The sequence below is a fragment of the Pongo pygmaeus genome, chromosome 2 (assembly GCF_028885625.2).
Source record: "Pongo pygmaeus isolate AG05252 chromosome 2, NHGRI_mPonPyg2-v2.0_pri, whole genome shotgun sequence".
NCBI classification, from domain to species: Eukaryota; Metazoa; Chordata; class Mammalia; order Primates; family Hominidae; genus Pongo; species Pongo pygmaeus.
The window spans coordinates 138571533-138593314 of record NC_085930.1 but is presented as its reverse complement, the minus strand read 5'-3'; the positions used below and the strand labels follow the sequence as shown (position 1 = coordinate 138593314).

The 21782-nt window shown below is 44.3% G+C and overlaps 2 protein-coding genes across 7 annotated transcripts in view; both read right to left on the bottom strand.

Moving 5' to 3' along the window:
* Positions 1 to 3024: 3024 nt before the first annotated feature.
* LOC129032922 (non-histone chromosomal protein HMG-17-like) lies at positions 3025 to 6106 on the bottom strand. Its single transcript, XM_054480855.1, has 3 exons — positions 6040 to 6106; positions 3718 to 3749; positions 3025 to 3507 (listed from the first exon to the last, which is right to left on the bottom strand). The coding sequence occupies exons 1-3, from the start codon at positions 6104 to 6106 to the stop codon at positions 3082 to 3084; spliced, it is 525 nt and encodes a 174-aa protein (XP_054336830.1). The 3' UTR covers positions 3025 to 3081.
* Positions 6107 to 6332: 226 nt separating this feature from the next.
* Positions 6333 to 21782, bottom strand: part of METTL6 (methyltransferase 6, tRNA N3-cytidine) — a 50019-nt gene continuing 34569 nt past the window's right edge. For 2 of the 6 annotated variants that reach the window (XR_010125607.1, XM_054483219.2), the window contains one exon: positions 6333 to 6637. Coding sequence is in view for 2 of the 6 variants with exons in the window: in XM_063661293.1 (XP_063517363.1) it covers positions 11866 to 11947 (82 nt within the window). In the remaining 4 variants the exon portion in view is untranslated. The other 4 variants (XM_063661293.1, XM_054483229.2, XM_063661292.1 and 1 more) reach the window with 4 other exon arrangements.

The following is a 21782-nucleotide window of genomic DNA, read 5'->3' as shown; positions in this document are numbered from 1 at the left end:
AGTGGAGAGGTTAAGATTAGAACCAGGGTGTCCGGGCATCCAATCAGGAATAGAAGGTATGTCATTCCTTTGTTAGTACCACACCTCCTGCACTTCAATAATGCAAGCATAGTCACTGGATGTGAACGATGTGCAGATGTGGTGCTTACCTGGCACTCAAGGTCTTCTATATTCAGACCATTTTTGTGATGTTCACAGCTTTTCTCCGTGACCCTGGGGGAAAGTGATGCTATTAAAAAACCAATGATTGTAGGAAGCTTCTGGAACCCCCACTGGGCTGGAGGGACAAAAAGGAGAGAATAGTTTTTACCCAGAGCCCACGAGCAGGAGCTTACTCACAACAAATACATCTGTAGTGTTGCTGATGCTGCCACTACCACGACAATCACTGCCTTTCCCATTGGGCAGGCAGCCAAGAGCCCACCTGTTCATGATATTGAAATAGCCACCACAGCCATTGGGGCCCTTACTTACCCAGAGCCACCCCTGCTGCCCTCGCCCCAGTACCCTACCATTGCAAGGCCCACAATTGCCTACTATACCTAGTGATAAATGTCATAAACAGAAAAAAATGGCCTCTCCCTCCCACCTTCCAACCAACTTCACGTAAGTGCCTTCCACTAGCAGAACCTACCTGGCAAGGAACCCAGCTGACAAGGAAGTTTGGGAAATGCAGTTTCCAGGCTTCTAGCCCCTGAGATATAGGGGAGAATGTGGGCCAGGTGTGATGACTCACGTCTGTAATCCTAGCACTTTGGGAGGCCAAGGTGGCAGGATCACCTTGAGCCTAGGAGTTTGAGACCAGCTGGGCCAACATAGTGAGACCCCATCTCCAAAAAAAATGTGGAAAGAGAGAATGTGGAAAGGCAGGAATAGCCATAGACAATATCTGGGTATAGTTACTAGGAGGAAGTGAACAGGCAAGAATGTGGTACCTTAAGGTCAAGTTTTAGAATTCAGACATGTCCCACCAAGAATAATCAGCAATGCTGGGGGGTGTCACAAATTCCATCTGGAAGAGCCCTTTTTCTCTGGTCTTCCCAACAAAACTAGCCCAGAGGAGAATCTCGTCTCCTGCCTCAGAGGAACAGCTGAACGAAGCTGAGCACCCCCTCTGGGAGGTAAGAAATTCTTCTGTTCAGGCAGAGAAGCCTAGAAACCAGAGGCTCCCATTCCACTCTCAGGTCAGGAGCTGTATTAGTCAGCTGGAGCTGCCATAACAAAATGCCATTGTCTAGGTGGCTTTAACAACAGAAATTTGTTTTCTCACACTTCTGGGGCTGGAAATCCAAGAGGAAGGCAGGTTTGGCTTCTCCTGAGGTCCCTCTCGATGACCTGCCCACAGTCTCCTTCTGGCTTTGTCCTCGTTTGGCCTTTTCCCTGTGCATGTGCATCCCAGTGCATCTTCCTCTTTTATAAGAATGCCAGTCCTGGAGGATTAGGACTCCACCCTTATGCACTCATTTAATTTTAATTACCTCTTTAAAGGCCTCATCTGCAAACAGAGACATGGGGGATGGGAGGTTAGGGCTTCAATTTATGAACAAGGGATACAATTCAGTCCATAACAGGAGCCCAGTTGATATCTCCAACTCTAAGAGTAGACAGAGGCCTTTTTTTTTTTTTTTTTTTTTTTTTTTTTTTTGAGAGTCTTGCTCTGTTGCCCAGGCTGGAGTGAGGTGGTGTGATCTCGGCTTACTGCAACCTCCACCTCCTGGGTTCAAGCGATTCTTGTGCCTCAGCCTCCTGAGTAGCTGGGACTACAGGCATGTGCCACTACACCCGGCTAATTTTTATATTTTCAATAGAGACGGGGTTTCACCATCTCTATTGGCCAGTCTGATTTTGAACTCCTGACCTCAAATGATCTGCCTGCCTCGGCCCCCCAAAGTATTGGGACTACAGGCGTGAGCCACTGCGCCTGGTCCAGAGATCTGACTTTTTTTTTTTTTCCCAAGCCAAACTGTATCCAGCTTTATTAAAGATACTTTCCATAAACAATCATGGTATTTCAGGCAGGACGTGGGCAGACAATCGTTAACAGTATACAACAACTTTCAAACTCCCTTCTTCAATGGACTATCAAAAATCAGAAAGCCACTATAAACCCAATGAAGTCTTCATCTGGTGCTCTGAACAGGGAAAGTTTAGAGTGAGGGTTGACATTTCACATTTAGCATGTTGTTTAACAACTTTTCACAAGCCGACCCTGACTTTCAGGAAGTGAAATGAAAATGGCAGAATTTATCTGAAGATCCGCAATCTAGAAATGGAACCACTGCTCTTTTGACAGGTGTCATCTCAGTGGCATCACTGGAAAGTCCGGATTGCCTGACACACACTGGTAACCAATGACTAGGGGTCAGGTCCCAACAGATGTCTGGGCTTAAGGGAGTTAAGTCTATGCTGAAAGATGGAAAGGGAGAAGAAGAAATAAAAACAAATTTGTTTTTCTATACCACAAGGCTTTTGTGCCAAGGTGGCCATGTGTGTCAAAGTCAGGGAATCCCTCTTCCTGAGAGCCAAGAGGAAGTCTCTCAAAACTAGAAGGGAAAGGTGTTTTCTCCACATCAATCCAGCTTTGGAGACATTCTATTAGTGACATATGCCCCTTCCCCCCAAAATAATGAAGTGTTCTGTGTGCTAACAACATAGCTTTAAAAAAAAAAAGTAAAACAAAATTCTGCATTTTTATAAAACTTGATAAAAAATAGTATTTCAAGGCCGGGTGCAGTGGCTCACGCCTGTAATCCCAACACTTTGGGAGGCCGAGGGGGGCAGATCACGAGGTCAGGAGATGGAGACAATCCTGGCTAACATGGTGAAAATCCGTCTCTACTAAAAATACAAAAAACTAGCCGGGCGTGGTGGTGGGCGCCTATAGTCCCAGCTACTCGGGAGGCTGAGGCAGGAGAATAGCGTGAACCCGGGAGGCGGAGCTTGCAGTGAGCCGAGATCATGCCACTGCACTCCAGCCTGGGCGACAGAGCGAGACTCCGTCTCAGAAAAAAAAAAAAAAAAAAATAGTATTTCAAACTGTACAGTCACCAGAAGTACACAGTTATCAAAAATGCATACACTTCACTTGGCATCTCCAGCACCTTCATCTTTCTGTGCCTGGTCTGTTTTGGCATCTCCATTTTCTGCAGGGTTATTCCCCTCCTTGCCAGCATCAGCTTTTTCCTTTTTCCCTTTGGGTACCTTCTCTCCCTTCTTTGCAGAGGCCTTTTTAGGCCTGGGCTCTGGCTTTGGAGGAGCAGGTTTAGGAGACAACCTCGCGGATCTTCTCTGTGGTTCGTCCTTCACCTTGGGTTCATCTCCTTTAGCATCTCCTTCAGCCTTTCTCTTGGGTATGGTGGCTGCGGCGACGGCGGCGGGACGTAGGTGCTGGACGCGGGACGTAGGTGCTGGACGCGGGACGTAGGTGCTGGACGCCGGATGCAGCGGCGCACGGGCTTTGGTCGGTCCGGGGTTCGTTCTCGCCTCTTCTTCATACTGCTCCGAGATCTGACTTTTTTAAGCCCTGGTCAGGAATATGCTGAGTCACCCCTGACTCCTACCTCTAGTTGTAACTTACATTGGTTTGTTCTTCCATTTACTTATACGACAAGTATTTATTGAGTTCCAATTATGTGCCCGGCACTGTATCAGTACTGGGGACATGGATGTTGACATTGGACAGGTGACTACAGTGCAATATGACAGAGGCATGCTCACAGCGCTTAGGGTCAGGCTGTTGGTGGGATGCCCTGCAAACAAAGACACCAGACAAGGCTTTCTAGAGGACGTGAGATGGGAACCCAGTTCTGATATACAAGGCAGAATTATCTGGTTGGGGAGTAGATTTGTTTAATCAGTGGGTCCCTATTTGCCTAGACTTGTACAGGAGAGGAAGGTAGAGTTTACGTAAAACTTTTCTACTCCAGGTGTGGCCCACAGATCAGGAGTACTGGAATCAGCTGGGAGCTTCTTAGATAGACTCACTGACTCTCAGAGTCCATCCCAGGCTTACTGAATCAAAAGCTACAGTTTAATAAGCTCCCCAGGGCACAGGTGAACATTAAAATTTGGGAAACACTGATGCGGTGCAATCCCATTGCTTCACAGATGGACAAACCAAGGCCCAGAGAGCAAGTGATTCTTTTAAGATAATACAGATAACACAGCATTGACAGTAAAGAAAGGTCTTAAATCTAAATCCAAGACTCCCCTTCAGTCCGATGGATTGACACATTTGCCAGTCCACCTACAACTTTCACATCACATTATGATGCCAGATCTTTCTACCAACAAGCCCTTTGGCTATGCCTAGAGGACTCATTATTAGCTCTCACTGATCAGGTGAGAACATGGGGGCCCCAAAAACTGACCTCTGTTGACACTGTTGTCTCTGATTTGGGAGCGTTTGGGCTGCTTTGTGGGTGTCTTTTATATTCTTCATTTATTTACTTAAATGGCAGACATTGCTAATTGTTTGGGCCAGGGAATATCAAGCCTTGAGCCTGGTTTAAGGTGCTTTGAGACCCTTACACCCCTAGACACCTCACAGAAGCAAATGTAAAGACTTTCTGAAGGAAAGTGCCTTCAACATAGGCCTCAAATCATTCCTACACATAGTTTTTCAAATGCAGTGTCCAGGCTGGGCACAGTGGCTCACGCCTATAATCCCAGCCTTTGGTAGGCTGAAGTGGATCACCTGAGGTCAGGAGTTTGAGACCAGCCTGGCCAACATGGTGAAACCCCATCTCTACTAAAAATACAAAAAATTACCCAGTTGTGGTGGTGGGCGTCTGTAGTTCCAGCTACTCAGGAGGCTGAGGTGGGAGAATAGCTTGAACCCAGGAGGCAGAGGTTGCAGTGAGCTGAGATCGTGCCATTGCACTCTAGTCTGGGTGACAAAAGGAGACTTTCAAACAAAACAAAAAAACCCAAAAGCAGTGACCAGCACATAGTCGTAGATAACTCATAGAGTACAAGGCTGGCAATTGGCAGGAAAAAAAGACAAATAATAGAAACAGATCTGCAAAGCATTCAAATATTGAATTATCAGATGTAGACTTTTTAAACAAATAGCTGAATTTATTTTATTTCATTTTATTTTTCTTTATAGATTACTATTAACCTTGTGGAGCAGAGATAACTCATAGGCAGTGCACACAGAGTCAGCCTGAATTTTTTTTAAGGCAAACTTGTTGATATATTCAATGAATTGGAAACTATGAAAATCAATGTAGTCAATTTTTTTTTTTTTTTTTTTTTAATCTGAGACAGTGTCTCGCTCTGTCACTCTGGCTGGAGTGCAGTGGCGCGATCTCGGCTCACTGCAACCTCTGCCTCTCGAGTTCAAGCGATTCTCCTGCCTCAGTCTCCTGAGTATCTGGGATTACAGGCACGTGCCACCATGCCTGGCTAATTTTTATATTTTTAGTAGAGACAGGGTTTCACCATATTGGTCAGGCTGGTCTCAAACTCCTGACCTCGTAATCTGCCTGCCTCAGCCTCCCAAAGTGCTGGGATTACAGGCGTGAGCCACCGCGCCAGCCTATGTAGTCTATTTTTAAAAGAACCAAATAGAACTTCTAGGGAAAAATGTAATAACAAACATATATGCATGTGTAAATATATATATAAATGCCTACATGCTAAGTTCAGCAGATAGGTTTAATGACAAAAACTATAAAACTGAAGAGGGAAGTAGGGAATTGGGAGACAGGACTGGAGAACGTGATTCTGCTGCAGGACGGCGAGCCCCATAATTGGGGCTTAGCCCTGAAGAATTCTCAGCCTCACCCAGGAAAGAATTCAAGGACAAGCCTGTGGTGTTAAATAGCAATCTTATATGAATAGCACCTCTCCCTACAGAGCAGGGGTAACTCATAGGCAATGAGCCCAGAGTCTGCAATGTATGGGCTGTTGGCAACTCTACTTGTACCCAGTTTCAGTTACTTGCATATTAAGGGGCAAGCTGATGCAACTTGAGGGCCAAGTTATTTAGAAAGATCTAGTAAGTTACTGCTCCTTTCCATGGCAATGACCCACAAAATTTGTCGTCAGGGAAAGAGGCAGTAACTTCCGGGTCGTTGCCATGGCATTTGTAAACTGTCATGGCGCGGTGGGCGTGTCCTATGCTAATGAGCAATGAGGACGGCTAGGGATTGCTTTTGTCGCCATCTGCTGGTTTCCATCGGTTTCTTCACTTCATCCTGTGTGGACCACCTTCTTTTGGTCAGCAGGATTGTGACCAGAAGACAAGTCCTGCCAGTGTCCTACCTCATTTCCAAGAGACAAAAAGATAGGATGTGCAGCGGAATAGAAAAAAGACTTAGAAAACATATTTTAAACATCTAATGAACACGTTGTCAGACACCCAGAAGGAGGAGTGAGAGAATGGGCAGTGACAAAATTGAAGATGGAGTGGCTGGAAGGAGGACCTTCACAGCACCACCCATGAGTAAGGGGCTGCTGTAAAGAGACAGAGGTGGTCGCCATGCTCCTGCAGCCCAGTAGGTTCCTTTTTGGAATCAGAGAATCAAAATAAAAGGGCCGAATTCCACCTCCAGTCTCATTCTTGGCTTCGATATTTCCCCTCCAGATGTCTTTTTATGTCTTTTTCATCTATTTCCAGTAGGTCTTTATTCTGTGTGAAAAAATTAAAAATCCGGTGTTTATTTTGGATTTCACAGACACAGCAGGCACAGTCCCTAGACAAAAATACATAACTCAGTGCTCAAGAAAGAGTTTTGTGTTTCCTGGCGCTGTGCATGTTAGAGGCACCTGGGACAGGGAGCAGATCTCTCTGGAGTCTGAGTGGCAGGTCTGCTGCCTGCAAATGTGTGGTTTGTGCACCATACGAAGGTGCCTGCTAAGAGGACAAGGTCCTGAATTCCAGCCGTGGCTCTGCTTGACAAGCTGTGTGCTCCAGCTAGGGCCTAACAGAAGGCTGCCTTCTACCAAAGGTGTTACCCCAAGCTATGAGGCCTGCATTTGCCCAGAGCAGGTCCTTTTTCTGTTTTGCACAAAAGCACTCATTGATTAATGGTGTTCCACCCAACTGTCCACTGGAGAAGTATCTAACAAGAGACAAATCCATTCTCAGGTACTTCACAAAGGCCAACCAAGGCTATGTAATGGTGTGTGTGGGGTACAGCATGGTTGTAGGGTGGCCAACTGTGGGAACCCCACACTAAGGAGTTCCCTGCCATGTGTGGCTGCTATGCTAAAGTCAAGACAGTGTCAGCAAACCCAGATGGTTGGTCATCTTCCTCTTGGAGCTCCTTCAAGTTTGGGCAGCTTTTGACTGTCACTACAGAAAGGACTGAATTATTGGTGTTGCCCTTTCCCTTCCCCTGGTTGTTCCCTTGCCTTGTGCTGACACTTATGTTTGTAGGGCACAGACCATGTCGCAGCAGGAGGAATTCTCCCCATACAAACTTCTATCTCTGACCTTCTGGTTGTTGTACAGAAAAGTACTAATATTTTATGGCCAGGTGTGGTGGCTCATGCTTTTAATCCCAGCACTTTGGGAGGCTGAGGCAGGTGGCTCACTTGAAGCCAAGAGTTTTTTGGGTTTTTTTTGTTTTTTTTTTGAGACAGTCTCATTTTGTCGCCCAGTGGAGTACAGTGGCACCATCTTGGCTCACTGCAACCTTGGCTCACTGCAACCTCCATCTCCTGGTTCAAGCAATTCTCCTGCCTCAGCCTCCCAAGTAGCTGGGACTACAGGGATGGGCCACCATGCCTGGCTAATTTTTGTATTTTTAGTAGAGACGTGGTTTTGACATGTTGGTCTGGAACTCCTGACCTCAGGTGATCAACCTGCATCGGCCTCCCAAAGTGCTGGGATTACAAGTGGAAGCCACCACGCCCAACCAGCCTGGGCAACATAATGAGACCCCATCTTACAAAAAGTAGTAAAAATTAGCTGGTGTGTGCTTGTAGCCCTAGCTACTCAGGAGACTGAGGTGGGACAATTTCTTGAGCCCAGGAGTCAAGGCTGCAGTGTGCTATGATTGCACCACTGAAATCCAGCCTGAGTGCTAGAGCAAGACCCTGTCTCTGTAACAACAACAACAAAAAAACTAAATGAAAATATTTTAGGCCAGGCGCGGTGGCTCATGCATGTAATCCCAACACTTTGGGAGGCCAAGGGGGAGTGGATCACCTGAGATCAGGAGTTCAAGACCTTGCCAATATGGTGAGATCCCCGTCTCTACTAAAAATACAAAAATTAGCTGGGCGTGGCGATGCGTGCCTGTAGTCCCAGCTACTCGGGAGGCTGAGGCAGGAGAATCGCTTGAACCCGGGAGGGCAGAGGTTGCAATGAGCCGAGATCATGCCACCACATTCCAGCCTGGGGTACACAGTGAGACTCCGTCTTGGGGAAAAAAAAAAAAAAAAAAGAAAATATTTTATGGTACTGAATTTCTTGCCAGTGTATTTTTCTGTACATATTTTTATATAGTTCAGAACAGATTGTATAATTTTATATCTAGCTTTTTTAAACTTAAATTATAATGTGAACATTCTATTAAAATGTTGAAAACTTTTTTTTCTTAGACACAATGTTCACTGACTATATTCTGTTCCATCATATGGCTATATCTTAGCTTGACCATTCCCCTACCAGTCATCTAGACTGGGGTCAACAAACTTTTCCTTAAAGGTCCAGATAGCCAGGCGCGGTGGCTCACACCTATAATCCCAGCACTTTGGGAGGCTGAGGCAGGAGGATCACTTGAGTCCAGCGAGCCTGGGCAACATAGCAACACCCCGTTTCTCTAAAAAAAAAAAAAAAAAAACAAGATCCAGATAGTAAATATTTTAGGCTTTATTGGCCAGATAGTCTCTGCCCTTGTAGCATGGAGCCATAAGCCATAAACAATACATATACGCGTGTGGCTGTATTTAACACAACCTTACCAAAATAAAAGGACTAGATGATTCTGTGGGTCATATAACAGAGTCCAAAGAGTGTACCACTCACTGCATGACATCTAATAAGTCAAGAGACGAGGGGTTGAGGCAAGGAAAGTGACTTTTATTCAGAGAGCCAGCAAACCAAGAAAATGGAAGAGTAGTGTCCTGAAGAACCATTTTTAAGTCAATACAAATTTCAGGCTCATTTTATGTGAGAGGAAGGGGGGAAGAGGGAGGAAGTTGAGGTCAAGAAGTGGCCAGTGATCACATCTGGGTGGCAGCAAGGGTCCAAGGAGGTGGTGAAACTTTGTCCTTGGTCAGGTCACAATGCTCTTATAAATCTTTAACATAACATTATTACTTGCATACATCCTCCTTATCTCCTCAGGGGTTAGTTTTGGGGGAGGCACTATTACCATCCTTGCTCTAAACTATAAACTAAATTCCTTCTATAGTTAGCTTGGCCTATGTGCAGAGATAAGCAAAAGCAGTTAACCTAAAAGATACAGGTTATCGCTGCAGGGGGGTTAGGAGCAAAATGGAGTTAGTCACGCTAGGCCTCCTTGTCACTGTTATAGCCATAGCTTGTGGATCTCTGGTTTAGACTATTTATAATGTTTGGTACTATAAATAATGCAGCTAATGAACATCTTTGTGAAGAAGTCCTTGAATATGTCAGATTATCTCTTAGGAAACAATCCTACAAAATGAGTTACTACAACAAAAAAAAAGTATGGCTATTTTTAAGGTCCTTGATCCATAATATGGGATACAAGTTGAAGTAGCTCTCTGAACAGCCACCTAACCTTAACTCAGCATCATTCTTGGACCCTGCCCATGTCCCTGGGAATCCCTGGAACTAACATTTCTTTGGTTCTTTTTTTTTTTTTTTAAGAGTCGGGGTCTCACTCTGCTGCCCAGGCTGGAGAACAGTGGCACAATCATGGCTCACTGCAACCTTGAATTCCTGGCCTCAAATTATACTCCCTCTCACCCTCCCAAAGTGCTGGGATTATAGGTATGAGCATCTGTGCCCGGCCACTTTTCATTACTTCTAAGCACAACCACCAAGTTCAGTTTTCCTGAGTTGCCTCCATTTCTCCAGATCATTCAGCCCCTTTATAATGGAGAATTATGCTAATCTATTTCTGCTTAAATCATCTATCAATATCTATGTGCTACCTTTTCCTTCCCAACCCATTTGTTTAAAGATGACAGACTAGGCCAGGCACCACGGCTCATGCCTGTAATCCCAGCACTTTGGGAGGCAGAGGCAGGAGGCTCTCGAGCCCAGGAGTTTGAGACCAGCCTGGGCAATATAAGGAGACTCTGTCTTTACAAAAATAAAATTAGCCACACACGCTGGCACACACCTACAGTCCTAGCTACTTGGAGGCTGAGGTAGGAGGATTGCTTGAGCCCAGGAGGCAGAGGTTGCAATGAGTCATGATCAGGCCACTGCACTCCAGCCTGGCAACAGAGGGAGACCTGTTTCAAAACAAAAAAAAAAAAAGGAAGAAAAAAAGACAGACTAAGCATGTGTACCTAGTTAGGCTCCTTCTGGAAACCCCACAAAAATGACAGCAAAAGGATATTTTTATCACATAAACCCCACACAATTGATTAAATTTGGGAGAACATTAGAAACAAGGAAATTCTATCATTTGCAACAACATGGGTGAACCTGGAAGACATTATGCTAAGTGAAATAAGCCAGATTCAGAAAGACAAATATCACATGATTTCACTTATATGTGAAATTTTAAAAAGTTGAACCATAGAAGCAGAAAGTAGAATGGTGGTTACCAGAGGCTGGGGGAGGAGAGGAGTAGGGGAGATGTTGACCAAAGGGCACATATTTCAGTTAGCCAGGAAGAATACGTTTTTGAGATCTATTGTACATGGTGACCATAGTCAATAATAATGTATACTTTGAAGGAGCATCCGGAATTTTACCCCCAAATATGGCTCCCTGGTATAATGAGTATTTTGAATTAAATGTCCTTGGCGATCAACAGATGCTAGAAGAAACCTTTTCCCTATCTACATAAAGACCTAAGGGATCCACCAAGGAAAACAATTACTAAGTTTTTATTCCATTTCTCCCATTAATCTGCATTTGGTGAGTGATTTTTTTAGTTGTTCTTCAGAGGGCAAAGGGGAACTTTGTTACTGGCCCCTACAGTTTCAAAATTGTAAAAATAATAACAATAATACATTTTTTAAATTAAATATTTATTTTTACTTTTTTGTTTTTATTAGAGACAGGGTATTGCTATGTTGCCCAGGCTGGTGTCTGGAACCCCTGAATTCCTGGGCTCAAGCAATCTTCCTGCCTTGGCCTCTCAAAGTGTTAGAATTACAGGTGTGAGCCACCATGCTTGGCCAAGAATAGATTTTAAATGTTCTCAATACAAAGAAAAAGAAGTACGTGAGGAGTGGGATATGTTAATTAGTTTCATATAATCATTCCACAATGTATACATCTATTACTATCAAAACATCATATTTATCCCATATATATAATTATTATTTGTCAATTAAAAATACAAATTTTCATTTAAAATTTTGAAGGGCTAGAAAACAGGATAAATAGCAACTGACTTAGCAGGCTTGTGAAGCTGAGTCTTAAGCCAGCAGGGATGAAAGTCAAGAAGCAACTCAACCTGCACTGAGACTCCCATAGAGTTTTGTGACCAGGCTTTGGTAGTACCAGCTACGTCTAGTATAAGTGGGGGTGTGTATAAAACCAAATACAGGAGGATTGGTTGGAAGTCAGTAAGAAGCAGTTAGAACCCTAAATCTCTCCTGCAAGTCCACACAGCCAGACTGTACATCCCCCACCCCAGAATAAGACTGTAAGTTGAGAACAAAAGGTCTCTGGATAAAGGGATACCAGGCAAAATTGGGGTTGAGGTACTATACTGAAAACAATATCATACTGGAAGATTATTTTCTGTGGTTCATATAATACAAAAGCACAGCCAGATATCCTACAAAGAAGCCCAGGTTCCAGACTTTTGTTTGAGACCTGAAAAAGAAACAAAAAAGAGATAAAAGAAAACAAAATAAGTAAAAATAAATAAATAAAATGAAGCCCATGTTGACAACTCCACCTCATGTGCTCAGAGCTTCCAAGCAGCTTTTAAGCTCTGCATTAAAAAAAAAAATGAATGGAAAACCAAAGGTCACCACACATCTGAGAAAAGCTCCTAATAAAGATAGAGACCAAAACAGGAAATAAAGAAAAAAATAGAGGAAACGAGACTATGAAGAGAGAAATTAAATATTAATGGACAAGAAGTTGGGTGCAGTTGCTCACACCTGTAATTTCAGCACTTTGGGGGGCCGAGGCAGGAGGATCGCTTTAGGCCAGGAGTTCAGGACCAGCCTGGGCAACACAGCGAGACCATCTCTCTATAAGAAAAAAAAAATTAGCTGGGTGTGATGGCACACACCTGTAGTTTCAGCTACTTGGGAGACTGAGGTAGGAGGATCACTTGAGCCCAGGAGTTCCAGGCTGAGGTGAGCTGTGATCACGCCACCGCACTCCAGCCCAGGCAAAGACACTTCAACTCTAGAAAAATGAATATGATTTTGTTGGATAGGGTTGAGTTTTTGAAGGCCACAGATCACTGTTATATAAAACATTCTCTTGTCAATCCCAAAAGAACCAATTTTTGCCCCCTTGGGGGACAATTACTGCCCCTCTTAGAGACCCCTTCTCTACTGAAATGCATGCTTTAGAGAAATAACACATTGCATCTGTGAAATAATGGGTTACTATTTTTAAAATGAACACTGAAGTGAGAAAGAGAAGTAGCTCAGAGAAGTCTGAAAAATGTGTGGTATGCAAAATTTATCAGGTCCAGAGAGACAGAATCTTCAGAGAATGAATCTTCAGTCATGCCCACCTCTCCCCAGAGAGTCATGCCTAGGAACAATTGTTTAAAGGCATTTTGTTCTTTCTTTCCTTCCATGTAGTTTCCAGACTGGCTGATAAATTACCCAAAATGCTATCACAAGTTGCACAATATGACCCTCACCCATTATCTTCATGTTCCTGGAATTTGTGACACAAAGAACAATATATGCCAATTAGTAGCTTATGTTCAATTTAGGAACTGCCCCTTCTTTTTTCCTTTAAAAACCCACTTGTTGGCCGGGTGCAGTGGCTCACACCTGTAATCTCAGCACTTTGGGAGGCCGAGGTGGGCGGATCATCTGAGGTCAGGAGTTCGAGACCAGCCTGGCCAACATGGGGAAACCCTGTCTCTACTAAAAATATAAAACATAGCTGGGCGTGGTGGTGCACACCTGTAATTCCAGCTACTAGGGAGGCTGAGGCAGGAGAATTGCTTGAACTCGGGAGGCAGAGGTTGCAGTGAGCCAAGATTGTGCCACTGCACTCCATCCTGGGTGACAGAGCAAGATTCCATCTAAAACAAACAAACAAACAAAAACAAAAACAAAAAAACCCACTTGTTGATTGCTTGAAGCCAAGAGTTCAAGACCAGCCTGGTCAACATAACAAGACCCTGTCTCCAAAAAAACAAAAACAAAAAAATCCACTTGTAAGTGCTGCTAATCACAGCACATATTCAGGGCAACTTAACTTGAATCTGTGTCTCCTGGGCTGTAGCCCTCAAATTTGGCCCAAATAAACTCTCTGCTTATATTAATTTTGCCTCAGTTTATTCCTGTAGGTGAACCAATAAAAAAGAGCTCTTAGAATTGTAGTGTTACCAGAAAGGGATCCCAATCCAGACCCCAAGAGAGGGTTCTTGGACCTTGCACGAGAAAAGAATTTGAGGCAAGTCTGCAAAGTGAAAGCAAGTTTATTCGAGAAGAAAAGAAACAAAAGAATGGCTCCTCCATAGGCAAAGCAGAGGCATGGGCTGCTCTATGAGTACATTTATGGTTATTTCTTGCTTATATGCTACATATGGAGTCGATTATTTGTGAGTTTTCTGGGAAAGGTTGGGCAATTTCCAGAACTGAGGGTTCCTCCCCTTTTTAGAATATGTAGGGTAACTTCCAGGCACTCCCATGGCATTTGTAAGTTGTCATGGTGCTGGTGGGAGTGTCTTTTAGCATGCTAATGCATTATAACTAGCATATAATTGTTACCAGCAGCAAAGCCATATGGGGCTGCAGCAACTAGATGCTTGCTTCCTCGGAGGACAGAATTCAGCCAAGGGGCAGAAGTAGGTTTAAGGCAGAAGGAGAGATTAAGACAACTTTTAGAGCAGGAATGACAGTTTATTAAAAAGTTTTAGAGCAGGAATGAAAGGAAGCAAAGTCCATTTGGAAGAGGGCCAAGTGGGTGACTTGAGAGATCCAAGTGCCCTGTTCAGCCTTTGACCTGAGGTTTTATACATGGGCATGGTTCCAGGGTTTCCGCTTCTCTTCCCTTAATTGTCCGCTTGGGGTGGGCTGTCTGTATGTGCAGTATGTTTACTGAAGTTGTACACATGCTCAGTTGAGGTGTGTTTCCACTACCAGTCAAGTGTTCCCAAAGGAAGGTCATACACCCATTAAACTCTGCTGTTTTGCCTCTTAGTGAACATGCCTTAGTCCACTTGCCCAGCTCCAAAGATCTTACCAGAAAGCTGCTGATTACCAGTTTTCGGTGTTTCCTTTTTTTTTTTTTTGAGGCAAAGTTTCACTCTTTTCACCCAGGCTGGAGTGCAATGGTGCAATCTCAGCTCACTGAAACCTCTGCCTCCCAGGTTCAAGCGGTTCTCCAGCCTTGCCTCCTGAGTAGCTGGGATTACAGGCATGCACCACTACGCCCGGCTAATTTTGTATTTTTAGTAGAGATGGGGGTGGTTCTCACCATGTTGCCCAGGCTGGTCTTGAACTCCTGACCTCAGGTGATCCACCTGCCTCAGCCTCCCAAAGTGCTGGGATTACAGGCATGAGCCATGGTGCCCAGTTAGTTTCAGGTGTTTTCTATCTATTGGGAGATTGTCTTTCTCTGGCACTGGCTACAACCAATTATTATTTTAGAGAGACAGTTTAACAACTGCCTGACCATCATCTGATGATCACCTGACATTCCTGGAGAGGGGGCCCTCCCCTGCCCTGCTCATGTCTGCCTAACTACCGACTCTAACCTAATGAACAGTGAGGATGGCCAGAGGTCACTTTCATTACCATCTTGGATTTGGCAGGTTTTGGCCAGCTTCTTTACTGTATCCTGTTTTATCAGTAAGGTCTTTGTGACCTGTATCTTGTGCCAACCTCCTATCTCATCCTGTGACTAAGAATGCCTAACTGCCTAGGAATGCAGCCCAGTAGGTCTCAGCTTTATTTTACCCAGTTTCTATTCACTTTGGTTCAAATGCCTCTGACAGTAGGGGCCAAGGGAAAAACTTCCCCTTTGTCCTCTGAAGGTTTACTGAAAAATCAACTCACAAAATGCAGATTGGTAGGAAAAAGGCATCAAAACTTATTAATGTGTACACAGGAGAGAATCAGAGTGATCACTCAATATCCCAATGGGGCCCAAATACTTACATGGCCTTATTTGAGACGGGAGTGAGGAGATGGGGAATATAGATAATTCTGTTGAGGTACAATAAACGATTGCTAGGGAGAATGAATGGATCAGGGAACAGAGATTAGCTTGTAAATCGTTCTCTTTGAAAAAAAGATTTTTTTTTTTTTTTTTTTTTTTTTTTTTGAGACAGGATCTTGCTCTGTCCCAAAGGCTGGAGTGCAATGGTGTGGTCACAGCTCACTGCAGCCTTGACCTACTGGGCTCATCTGATCCTCTTGTAACCACCCATGGGTTCACCTTGCCTGCTGCCTAGACAGAGCCAATTTATCAAGACAGGGGAACTGCAGTAGGCGAAGAGTAATTCACACAGACCAGCTGTGCAGGAGACCAGAGTTTTATGATTACTCAAAAAAGTCTCCCTGAGTATTTGGAAATAAGAGTTTTGTTGTTGTTGTTGTTTTTGAGATGGAGTTTCACTCGTCACCCAGGCTGGAGTGCAATGGCGCAATCTCCACTCACTGCAACCTCCGCCTCCTGGGTTCACAAGTGATTCTCCTGCCTCAGCCTACCGAGTAGCTGGGATTACAGGCACACACCGCCATGACCAGCAAATTTTTCTATTTTTAGCAGAGACGGGATTTTGCCATGTTGTCCAGGCTGGTCTCAAATTCCTGGCCTCAAGTGATTCGCCCGCCTCAGCCTCCCAAAGTGCTAGGATTACAAGTGTGAGCCACTGCACCTGGCCAGGAAATGAGAGTTTTTAAGGACAACTTGGTGAGTAGGGGAAAGCCAGTGAACCAGGAGTGCTGATTGATCAGGTCAGAGATAAAATCATAAGAAGCTGAAGCTGTCTTCTTGCACTAAGTCAGTTCCTGGGTGGGAGCCACAAGATCAGATGAGCCAGTTTATCCATCTGGGTGGTGCCAGTTGATCCATCAAGTGCAGGGTCTGCAAAACATCCGAGCACTGATCTTAGGAGCAGTTTAAGGAGAGCCAAAATCTTGTAGCATCCAGCTGTATGACTCCTAAACCATAATTTCTAATCTTGTGGCTAGTTTCTTAGTCCTACAAAGGCTGTCTAGTCCCCAGGCAAGAAGGGCGTTTGTTTTGGGAAAGGGCTGTTGCCATCTTTGTTTTAAGCTATAAACTAAGTTTTAAATTATAAACTACTTTTCTCCCAAAGTTAGTTCAGCCTACGCCGAGGAATGAACAAATACAGCTCGGAGGTTAGAAGGAAGATAGAGTTGGTTCAGTCAGATCTCTTTCACTGTCTCAGTTATAATTTTGCAACGGTGGTTTCACTCCTGCCTCAGCCTCCTAAGTAGCTGTGACTATAGGCACATGCCACCATGCCCAGCTCTTTTTTTTTTTTTTTAATAGAGATGGAGTCTCACTGTGTTGCCCAGGCTTGTCTCAAACGCTTGGGCTCAAACAATCCTCCCTGCTCAGCCTCCCAAAGTGCTGGGATTACATGCATGAGGCACCACACCTGGCCTTTTTTTTTTTTTCTAAGTTTTTTGTTGTAGGTTGTGCTACGTTTCCCAGGCTGGTCTCGAACTCCTGTCCTCAAGCAATCCTCCCACTTTGGCTCCCCAAAGTGCTCTTTGGAAATTGAGCCTGAGAGAAGAATATTATCTTGTGAATAAGTCTGTTTAGGTGTGGTTAATTCCTTGCTCTTCTTTTCTGCAATAGATGAGAAAGCAGGAAGCAGAAGGAAAAACGATTGTTTTCCTTGGTGGGTCCTTCAGCTCTTTATGTAGATAGAGAAAAAGTCTCTTCTGGCAGCTATTGATCTTTAAGGACCTTTAATTCAAAATACTCATTATACCAGGGAGCCATATATTGGGGTGAGGTTGCCTTGCCTGTACTCCTCCAGAATTTATTTTTTAATTTTAATTTTTTTTTGAGACGGAATTTCACTCTTATTGCCCAGGCTGGAGTGCAATGGCGCAATCTCAGCTCACCACAACCTCCACCTCCTGGGTTCAAGAGATTCTCCTGCCTCAGCCTCCTGAGTAGCTGGGATTACAGGCATGTGCCACCACGCCCTGCTAATTTTGTATTTTTAGTAGAGATGGGGTTTCTCCATGTTGGTCAGGCTGGTCTCAAACTCCCGACCTCAGTGGTCCACCCACCTCAGCCTCCCAAAGTGCTGGGATTACAGGCATATGCCACCGCACCCGGCCAATTTTTTTTTTTTTTTTTTTTTTTAAAGAGAAAGAATCTTACTCTGTCACCCAGGCTAGAGAGTGGTAAAATTATAGCTCACTGCATCCTTGAACTCTTGGGCTCAAGGGATCCTCCCAGCTCAGCCTCCTGAGTAGCTGGGACTATAGGTATACATCACTATGCCTGGCTAATTTTATTTTTTTTGGTAGATATGGGGTCTCACTATGGCTGCTCTTGAACACTTGGCCTCAGGTCATCTTCCCGCCTTGACCTCCCAAAGTGCTGGGATTACTGATGTGAGCCACCGCGCCTGGCCTCCTTCAGAATTCAGAAATATGAAAGCAGAAGTTAGGAACTCAATGAAAAGATTGTAAGTTGGACTGAGTGCTGTGGCTCATACCTGTAATCCCAGAACTTTGGGAGGCCGAGGCAGGCAGATCACTTGAGGTCAGGAGTTTGAGACCAGCCTGGCCAACATGGTGAAATCCTGTCTCTACTAAAAATACAAAAATTTGGCAGGTATGGTGGCACGCACCTGTAATCCTAGCTACTCGGGAGGCTGAGGGAGGAAAATCGCTTGAACCCAGGAGGTAGAGGTTGCAGTGAGCAGAGATCGCACCACTACACTACAGCCTGGGTGACAGAGTAAGACTCCATCTCAAGGAAAAAGAAAAAGATTGTAAGTTAAATCTCCTAGAAAGCCAAACACTTGTCAGATAGTGAAAAAAGAAGAGAACAGATTGTAAATTTATAGCATCAGTTCAGTAGTTTCAACATTTTAATAAGGAGGCTGGGGGACACAGTGGGTCACACCTGTAATCCCAGCACTTCAGGAGGCCGAGGTGGGTGGATCACTTGAGGCCAGGAGTTTGAGACCAGCCTCGCCAACATGGTGAAACCCCATCTCTACTAAAAATAGAAAAGTTAGCTGGGCATGTTGGTACGCACCTGTAGTCCCAGCTACTTGAGAGGCTGAGGCAGGAGAATCGCTTGAACCTGGGAAGCAGAGGTTGCAGTGAGCCAAGATCGTGCCACTGCACTCCAGCCTGGGTGACAGAGCAAGACTCTGTCTCAAAAAAGAAGAATAATAATAATGAAACCACCTTTGCAAAAATTATAACAAAATTATGAGACAGGATAATTCCCTTGACCCCCTTGCAGTACTTGCAACTGGGGTGTGGCTTGTTTACTCGGCCACCTCGCGCTCAAACCCCTCGTGAGAGTGAGCGAGTGCAGGAACTGGAAAAAACGAATGCTGGAATTGGCCAGTTGCTCCTCTCTGGCAGGAGCAGGCTCAGTGCAGGCCCCATAACAGCGTCCAAGCATGTTACAACCAATGCTGTTTCAGCTCTGCAGTCTGAGGACAGCCAAGTGCCAACCAGCTCAGTAGAGGGTCAGGGTGGCAGCCCCTGCCGTCTCAACACCTAGGTTCTTGTCCAGCACCCAGAAGAATCAAGTCACATGAACAGATTGAAGGGTAGTGTGTGCAGAGGATTTTATTGGGCGATGAAAGTGGCTCTCAGCAGGATGGGGAGTTGAAAAGCGGATGATGTGGGAAGAAGGTGATCTTTCCTTGAAGCCAAGCAGTCTGAGGCCAGGCTCCTCTCCAAAGCCACATCATCTGAAGTTAGCTACATCTACCCATAGTCTCCAACATTCAGTTGCTTCTCTGCTTACTGCTCAGCCACTTGTATCCTTGACAATCAGCCGTTTGTATCCCCAGTGCTCAGCTGCTGTGTTGCTCTGCCAGCTGAAATCTTTTTATGAGCACAGGATGGGGAAATGGCAGGCCAAAAATGCCACATGTGGGTGGAAAAATGGGGCTCCTGTTTTCACTTAGAGCTGAGGTTCCAGGCTTAAGGGTGGGGTTTACCCAGGAGCCCAGCCCTTCGGTATCAATGGCAGTGGAAGAGATGTAATCTAGCCAATCTCCATCTTGCTTTTAGCCTTCTTTTTTTTTAATCCTCCATGCACCATTTTTGAGCTCCACTCTACTAAAATTTTACATTGCAGAACAATTCCAGATCCTGTAACTTAGGTCCTGTATGTTGACAGTATTTTTTTTAATTATACTTTAAGTTTTAGGGTACATGTGCACAACGTGCAGGTTTGTTACACATATATACATGCGCCACGTTGGTGTGTTGCACCCATTGACTCATCATTTAACATTAGGTATATCTCCTAATGCTATCCCTCCCCCCTCCCCCCACCCCACAATAGGCCCCGGTGTGTGATGTTCCCCTTCTTGTGTCCATGTGTTCTCATTGTTCAATTCCCACCTATGAGTGAGAACATGCAGTGTTTGGTTTTCTGTCCTTGCGATAGTTTGCTGAGAATGATGGTTTCCAGCTTCATCCATGTCCCTACAAAGGACATGAACTCATCATTTTTTATGGCTGCATAGTATTCCATGGTGTATATGTGCCACATTTTCTTAATCCAGTCTATCATTGTTGGACATTTGGGTTGGTTCCAAGTCTTTGCTATTGTGAATAGTGTCACAATAAACATACGTGTGCATGTGTCTTTATAGCAGCATGATTTATAATCCTTTGGGTACATACCCAGTAATGGGATGGCTGGGTCAAATGGTATTTCTAGTTCTAGATCCCTGAGGAATCGCCACACTGACTTCCACAATGGTTGAACTAGTTTACAGTCCCACCAACAGTGTAAAAGTATTCCTATTTCTCCACATCCTCTCCAGCATCTGTTGTTTCCTGACTTTTTAATGACTGCCATCCTAACTGGTGTGAGATGGTATCTCACTGTGGTTTTGATTTGCATTTCTCTGATAGCCAGTGACGGTGAGCATTTTTTCATGTGTCTTGGCTGCATAAATGTCTTCTTTTGAGAAGTGTCTGTTCATATCCTTTGCCCACTTGCTGATGGGGTTGTTTTTTTCTTGTAAATTTGTTTGAGTTCATTGTAGATTCTGGATATTAGCCCTTTGTCAGATGAGTAGATTACAAAAATTTTCTCCCATTCTATAGGTTGCCTGTTCACTCTCATGGTAGTTTCTTTTCCTGTGCAGAAGCTCTTTAGTTTAATTAGATCCCATTTGTCAATTTTGGCTTTTGTTGCCATTGCTTTTGGTGTTTTAGACATGAAGTCCTTGCCCATGCCTATGTCCTGAATGGTATTGCCTAGCTTTCCTTCTAGGGTTTTTATGGTTTTAGGTCTAACATTTAAATCTTTAATCCATCTTGAATTAATTTTAGTGTAAGGTGTAAGGAAGGGATCCAGTTTCAGCTTTCTACATATGGCTAGCCAGTTTTCCCAGCACCATTTATTAAATAGGGAATCCTTACCCCATTTCTTGTTTTTGTCAGGTTTGTCAAAGATCAGACAGTGGTAGATATGTGGCATTATTTCTGAGGGCTCTGTTCTGTTCCATTGGTCTATACCTCTGTTTTGGTACCAGTACCATGCTGTTTTGCTTACTATAGCCTTGTAGTATAGTTTGAAGTCAGATAGCGTGATGCCTCCAGCTTTGTTCTTTTGGCTTAGGATTGACTTGGCAATTCGGTCTCTTTTTTGGTTCCATATGAACTTTAAAGTAGTTTTTTCCAATTCTGTGAAGACAGTCATTGGTAGCTTGAGAGGGATGGCATTGAATCTATAAATTACCTTGGGCAGTATGGCCATTTTCACAATATTGATTCTTCCCACCCATGAGCATGGAATGTTCTTCCCTTTGTTTGTATCCTCTTCTATTACATTGAGCAGTGGTTGTAGTTCTCCTTGAAGAGGTCCTTCACATCCCTTGTAAGTTGGATTCCTAGGTATTTTATTCCCTTTGAAGCAATTGTGAATGGGAGTTCACTCATGATTTGGCTCTCTGTTTGTCTGTTATTGGTGTATAAGAATGCTTGTGATTTTTGTACATTGATTTTGTATCCTGAGACTTTGCTGAAGTTGCTTATCAGCTTAAGGAGATTTTGGGCTGAGATGATGGGGTTTTCTAGGTATACAATCATGTCATCTGCAAACAGGGACAATTTGACTTCCTCTTTTCATAATTGAATACCCTTTATTTCTTTCTCCTGCCTGATTTCCCTGGCCAGAACTTCCAACACTATGTTGAATAGGAGTGGTGAGAGGGTATCCCTGTCTTGTGCCAGTTTTCAAAGGAAATGCTTCCAGTTTTTGCCCATTCAGTATGATATTGGCCGTGGGTTTGTCATAA